This window comes from Sphaeramia orbicularis, chromosome 24 (genome assembly GCF_902148855.1).
Source record: "Sphaeramia orbicularis chromosome 24, fSphaOr1.1, whole genome shotgun sequence".
Lineage (NCBI taxonomy): Eukaryota > Metazoa > Chordata > Actinopteri > Kurtiformes > Apogonidae > Sphaeramia > Sphaeramia orbicularis.
This window is the reverse complement of record NC_043979.1, coordinates 13,512,737-13,519,842: the sequence shown is the minus strand read 5'-3', so window position 1 is coordinate 13,519,842 and position 7,106 is coordinate 13,512,737. Positions and strand designations below refer to the sequence as shown.

The 7,106-nt window shown below is 36.3% G+C and overlaps 1 protein-coding gene across 1 annotated transcript; it reads right to left on the bottom strand.

Moving 5' to 3' along the window:
- Window positions 1-725: 725 nt before the first annotated feature.
- LOC115415609 (protein FAM177A1-like) lies at window positions 726-5,744 on the bottom strand. Its single transcript, XM_030129238.1, has 4 exons — window positions 5,711-5,744; window positions 4,748-4,861; window positions 3,768-3,865; window positions 726-1,056 (listed from the first exon to the last, which is right to left on the bottom strand). The coding sequence occupies exons 1-4, from the start codon at window positions 5,742-5,744 to the stop codon at window positions 841-843; spliced, it is 462 nt and encodes a 153-aa protein (XP_029985098.1). The 3' UTR covers window positions 726-840.
- Window positions 5,745-7,106: the final 1,362 nt, after the last annotated feature.

The following is a 7,106-nucleotide window of genomic DNA, read 5'->3' as shown; positions in this document are numbered from 1 at the left end:
ATCCTGCTGTCTAATCAGCATCTTGATATGCCACACCTGTGAGGTGGATGGATTATCTCAGCAAAGGACAAAGGAGAAGTGCTCACTAACACAGATTTAGACAAATTTATGAACAATATTTGAGAGAAATAGGCCTTTTGTGTACATAGAAAAAGTTTTAGATCTTTGAGTTCAGCTCATGAAAAATGGGAGCAAAAACAAAAGTGGGGCATTTATATTTTTGTTCAGTGTAGTACGAGTTCACGGGTGGGAAGTCACAGGTTTGACTGTCATTCCAGTGCCTTTTCACCAGTAGAAAGTTGGAAAAACATGAGTTACGGGTTGCCTGGAACGCAGCATTCCATCCCCATAGGTTCATAACGGAAGTAATGTTTTATTGTGTTTCTTTTCTGGGTTCTAATTGGTTAATGGCACTAGATCATCTCACCACACTGCCATCTACAGGCATGACATGCTTTTGACGGTGTAGATATACGAGGCCATGTAAACGAAGATTTTTCTGAATTTTTCCAAAATACTCAGCTACGTCTGAATGTAGACACAGATGTCAGTAGAGTAATTCAACTAAATGTGAGAAAGCTGGATGAGACTGTAAATGAACGGTAATGAAATAACACAATAACAAATAAGATTTCTTGTTAATTCTGACGGTGCAGAGATCATCCAGGAGTTTTGGAGTTTACCAGTTGCTGCAGTGTTGCACCGCACTGTATGATGTCCCGCTATTTTTCGCTGGCCTTCTTTAAAGCTGTATCTGACACAAACCGAACGGTGCTTGGTGAAACAAGACAGTGTTCCTTCTTTAACAAACAAAAAGGCATTAAAGTGTTGAAGTCCCGGTTAAGTTGCTGTGATGATAGCGGGGACTCTGATGGTGTTAGCGGGTGTGTGATTTTCATTCTCAATCTGGTAGGTGGCATCGGGGCGGGCAGCGGCGGCGGGCATCTCCCCTGACCGTTCAGTCATTGTGATAGCCTCGTCCTCCCCTTCCTCCGCCCTGTCGAAGGATCGCTCAGCCTCTTCGGACAGACGGTTTTCCTCCTTCTCCTCCTCCCTCTGGGAAAATGACACCAGGGGAAAAATTATGCTTAGCTGATGAATAAATAATGGTATGGTATGCCTTTATCTGTACAGGGGCAGTGCACAACAATACAATGACCTAGACAGACTAAGAGGAAAGATGCTTGGTGCCAGGTTATAGTATAAGTGCCAACTTACATCTATAGTCCCTGGACAGGTTCATGGTTAAAAATAAATAAATAATGATAGTTTGGTGTACGTTAATTACAAGACCAATTAATAAGTTACCATAGAACAAGGTTACATATGTGTCACATCAATCAAACAAACAATACTAGCTATTAGGGATTTTATAGCATTTTTTTGGACATTTTTATTATTTTTCTTTTTTGATTTGGTGATCATTACATCTGTTACAACTTATGGCATGAATTACTGCAAAAATGTGTCCTTTTTGACATATTCATTTAACCCATAAAGACCCAAATATCTACTGATCTAAACTATTTAATACCTGTTGATCCATTAATCCTATCAATACATGTAAATAATTGGTGTAAAGTGCAGTTTGTCGACTTTTCATGGTCATCAGATATGACCCATTTGGACGTTCAGAGGCTCCGTAGGGAACATGAAAACACCGTCATCTTCTACAACATTGATTCACCAGTAAAACCCATGGAGTTGGATCAATGACAATAGATGGAAATGCCTGTTTTTACATTCAGTTATGATACAGTATCTTTGCTGAAAAAGTCACTTTTTCTCTAGTTTTCTCTGTTTTGATATAATAACCTTTGAATCTACACTGAGTTTTATTGTATATCTAAATTAAGTTTAGAGGAATACATGATTTGTAGTGAGAAATACAAGATACAGAGGGTAATATTATAATAAACGATGATAAATCACTTAAGAAAAGGTTCAATAGAGAGAAAAATTAATTTGGGAACTTCCATAAAAGTAGCACTTGGGCTTTATGGGCTAATTTAAAATCAGTAACTTTCACAGGTCTATTATTTACTACTGTCTCTTTTTGCATCCGGAGACTTTCAAGCCAAAAATGTACATGCAATAAATAGGACCAATGTCCCTGTATCTCACTGGCATATTCTATCAATAATAACTTTGAATGTGTCAATCACGTCATACTTTGTTTTCATGTACATGTACAGGTTTTTATTTTTGTTTATTTGTTTTGTTTTCTTTTAATCTGTTTCATTTGTAAAGACTAAGTAGGATTACTTTGTTTTGTTGCATATTCAAACTAAACTAAACTAAATTTGTAAGCTTCTGCCGCTATGTTAGAGTGCTGCGGTCATTTTAGGCCATGTCCACACAAAACCGCATCTTCCCCTATCCGATCTTCTGCTTTGTCGTTTTTAGAAGAGTGCTCCGTGAACACTGAGTCATTTCAGGAAATATCTACTTCCACATGAAACCAGTGAACATGACTGAAAATGCTGTAGTACAAATGCCAGGCCTGTATGTGGCATTGTAATGCTCTCGCAAAAAATGGAGAAGAAGACGTGGAACATGCGCATAAAGCTTGCATACTGTATACAAACCATAAACTACAGATGAACAAGAACAACAACTCTCCGCGGTAGATCCAAGAGGATGTAGTGAATATTGTTAGCTATGGTTGTTTGTCGTTCATTGTAATTAAAGTGTACCTGAAGATTTTGATTTCAATATTTCCAATAAGCTCAATAGTCTGTATAAGTCTGTCCATGGTCTAGCACCAATGTACATCTCTGACATGTTGGTCCCATATGAACCCCCTCGGACCCTGAGAACCTCAGGGACTGGTCTTCTGCTGGTGCCCAGCGTCAGGACTAAACACGGTGAAGCTGCGTTTCAGTTCCATGCAGCTAAACTCTGAAACAGTCTTCAGGCCTCTGTGACAATGTTTAAGTCCAGGCTGAAAACAGCTCTGTTCAACTGTGCATAGAACAACTGAAAGGGTTCTATCTGACCTCTTCTCTTTTACTTTATTTTAATTGATTATTAGTTATGTTTTATTGATTATTTTTAATTGTAATTGTGTATTTTTAACTTGTCTCTTCCATTTTTGTAAAGCACTGTGAATTGCCCTGTGTATGATTTGTGCCATACAAATAAATTTGCCTTGCCTTGCCTAGCTGTTGTAGCACCAGCACTACTCTGTAGTCCGCCATTGTTGTTGTTGCTGTGAAGTGGCATCTTGCTTCCAGGGTGAAAGGTTAAAGAGGTGGGGCTATGACATCATCGTTTTAGAAAATTTGTGGTTTGGTCGCACAGATGAAGAAGCGAAACCGACATTTTCAAATTTATTCAGTCTGGGACCTGGTTTCAAAAAGTTGCGGTTTCAGTGACTGAAAACACCGGTTTCGTGTGGACAAAAGGCCTATCTGATACAAAACCTTTGCGGATTCGACTGAAACCATCTTTGTATAGACAGGGTCTTAGTAGTCCGGCCAAGAACCCCCTGGGCTTCTTCCAAATACCCCTGGGCGTATGCGTACCCCTATCTGAGAAAGACTGCCCTAGATCATAACACTACCCCCACAGGGTAGACTAAAAGCTTACTGTAAAGGTTCTGTATGTCTCTGTGATGTACCACAGTATTAATAGCATTAAGTATAACATTCTATCTCTGCACTGAGATCATGTGTCTTAACCCCCTCCCCACACACACACACACACACACACACACACACACACACACACACACACACACACACACACACACCAGCTCCACCTACCTCTTTCTTCATCCTGTAGTATTCGTCGATGGCGTACTGATATTTGGCGGAGGTGATGCCGAAGAGGGAGGCCATCCTCTCACCCAGGTAGTCACAGGCTGGAATATGGTAAAAGTATTAACAGAACATTTACATTCTGTCTAAAAGGAACATTTCCTCAACATTCATCCTCATTACAAAATTAAAATTCAGTTCGATCAAAATTTAGCATTTCTACTTTTTGTTAACAGTGAATATTAATCCTCAGAGACAGAGAACTGCTTTTGTAGTACCGGACTGGCTCTAGTTTATTTAGTTTTTCTTCAGTGTTCCTGTACTATCATGGAGAATGCAACGAAGGAGGAATGTCACTGTTTTATTTGAGAGTCCATTATGGTTGAATAATTGTTATCCTGTTATTGTTCACTGTGTATTATGTATGTGTTCTATAGAATTTTGACTTTGTATGGATTCTACCTGGGCCAGGTGTCTCTTGCAAAAGAGATTTCTAACCTCAATGAGACTTCCTGGTTAAATAAAGGTAAATAAAAATAAATAAATAAATAATATCAGTCAGAATCAGGTGTCAAATATCATCTGATTCAGGAGTACCTCGATTTCAGCCAGTTCATTTAATGTCACAGTTTTCACAAATACTAATAATAGTGTCAAAATGTAGTTGTTGTTTTTTTTTAATTTTATAACCCAGAAAAAACCTATAGCTTTTTTCTGCTGTCTGACCTAATTGGTATCTTTTCAAAGTAAATTAAGTCACTCTCTGGCTCAATGTAGGAACTGTGATGCAAAATGTTCAGGTCTACACATATTCACTATGGAGCCTTTAAATGTCCAAATAAGAGCTCCTAAAAACACTGAGGAACTCTACTTTACATTACCTTTTTAAAGCATATGTGTGGATTAGTGGTTCAATAATTACTGAAAAAATTCATTATAGTCACAGATGATGGTTTATTTGATTTTAAAGGATTATTTAATCAAACCTGAGATGGTGGATGTTGCAGCTCTCCACATGTGGAACCAAAAGTATGGACCCCACGTCATCTTCGACTGCAACACACACCCACACACCCACACACACACACACACACACACACACACACACACACACACACACACACACACACACACACAATGACTTTTCAAATTGATGACAATGAAAATACTTGTACTTCCCACATCATAGGTGTCAAACTCATTTTAGTTCAGCGGCCACATTAAGCCTAATTTGACCTGAAGTGGGCCAGACCAGTAAAATAATAGCATAATATCTTATAAATAATGACAACTGCAAATTTTTCTTTGTAGGTAAAATGACAGGCTGTATAAATTTTTACCTTTACAAACTATACTTACACAAAACATGTGAATATCATGAAAATTCATGAACAACCTAAAATTTCTTAAGAAAAATAGCTGAATTTTAACAATTTTCTGCCTCAATTTATCACTTACACATGTGCATTACAACTCACAGATCATAGCAGATCTACAAAGACACGAAATATCTAGTAACAGGCATCTGGAACTGAAAAATATAGCATCTAACTTTATGATCAACAGTGTTGTGCAAGTCACTTCCAAACTGTAATACATTACAGATTACATGTTACTGCTATTTCAAAGTAATTCCCTACCTTACAATATTACTGTCTCAGAATTGTAAAGCATTACATGACTCCTGTAGTATTTTTGAGTTACTTTCGCCAAAATAACTACAGAGGTAGAACTTAACATTCTAAAATGAGAAAATGTACTTCGAAGCATTTTAAATCCAGTAGAGGAGGATATGGTGTAGCATAATGACTGAGGGCGATCCAGGTACAAAGTGAAGACTCAAGGCAATGTTGATGTTGATGTTAAATTGCTAGTGCTATTTCTCAATGTCAATAACCTTCAAGACTGAACTTAAAAACTGGCTGAAATCAAATCAACATTGTACATACTAGGGCCCTGCAGGTCTCTTGATGCACGTTGCATGTTTTCTCCCGAGTGTCCAGATAATCTGCACTACTGCATTTCACTAACAAGAGCTGCTTGCAACCAGGTAAATTGTTCATGTTCATATTCATCATCACTGGAATCAAGTTTTCTCTGTTTTGCGCTGCATGACCACCTGCCCATGTAGCAATGTCTCTCTAGGTGTTTTACTAATACTTAAAGGTTAACTGTGTATACTATGTATGTGAACTAATGCTATGTAATGTGAGGGTGTAGCCTTAATTTTTAAAAAATGTTTCTAATTTTTATGAATGCTGGTATTTTACATCTTACCCAGGGACAAAAAAAATAGGGATGGAAACAGTATCTGTATGCTTTTTAAGAATAGGTCTGTAGTGAGAGTTGTTGTTACCTAAAAAGACCACTAGATGTCAGACTAAGACCATGTTATGTCCATGGGGGAGCCAACTGTTTAGACTTACCTTGAAAGAAAGATAAGGGATACCCCATATCCATATATTAATTTAAAGTTAAGAGTTTAATATTAGAACATTAATGAAACTTGTTCAAATAAATCTTTTTCACGAATCTAATTATGCACTTGGTTTTCTTGAATTGATTATGTTAATATCTTAACTGAAAAGGTGTATTACTTATTGTTATTATCCTGATTATTGCTTGATGGGATGATACATTTAAAAATCCTGAAGGGACAAAATCATTCTAATGAAATGTTTGTTTTGTTTTTTTCTTTTTGTTCAAATTAATACAAAAATAGATAATCTTAATTTCGTTGTGAGTCTAATGACTACTGTAGAAATCGCCGTATTTATGAAGCTGATGAGAAACCGTGGTTAGAAAAGCTGTACTTGCATTAATCAAACACTAAGTGTCACTCTGAGACCATGTTATGTCCATAGGGGATCTAAGGGTTCAAACTTACCTGGAAACATGGAGACACAATAAGGCAACTACAGACATTAAAGGTTAAAAATGAGACCCAGTGTATTAGAAAATGTATTTAAACATTAAATATCAAGTATTTTTTATTCTATATCAAATATTTTAAATCTAAAAGATATTTAAAAAAAAAAAAAAAAAAAAAAAAAAACTCTAAATGTGATTCTAGTTCCAATTTCCATAATAATACATAAAGTGAAATTAAGTAGTTAAAGCTCTAACTTTACATGAGATTTTGCATATTTTTTTTGACTTTTTAATGTTTGATAAAGAATATTTTCATGTATTAAAACAATCAAATTACCTATAAATATATATATATACATAATTTTCAATGAGACTAAGTTGTACAAGCCACTGATAAAAACTGTATTTGGACAGTTTATCAGTGCTTATACATGTTATACATTCACAAAAATACATTTATTTAACATTTTTGTT

Bases quoted from the DNA above. Each gene is read 5' to 3' on its own strand.
- LOC115415609 (XM_030129238.1), bottom strand. From the start codon at position 5,744: ATGCAACGTGCATCAAGAGACCTGCAGGGCCCTA. The intron at 4,862-5,710 runs GTATGTACAATG...GTGTGTGTGTGT, and splicing joins AAGAGACCTGCAGGGCCCTA to GTGTGTGTGTGTGTGTGTGT. The intron at 3,866-4,747 runs GTTTGATTAAAT...ACCATATTCCAG, and splicing joins TGCAACATCCACCATCTCAG to CCTGTGACTACCTGGGTGAG.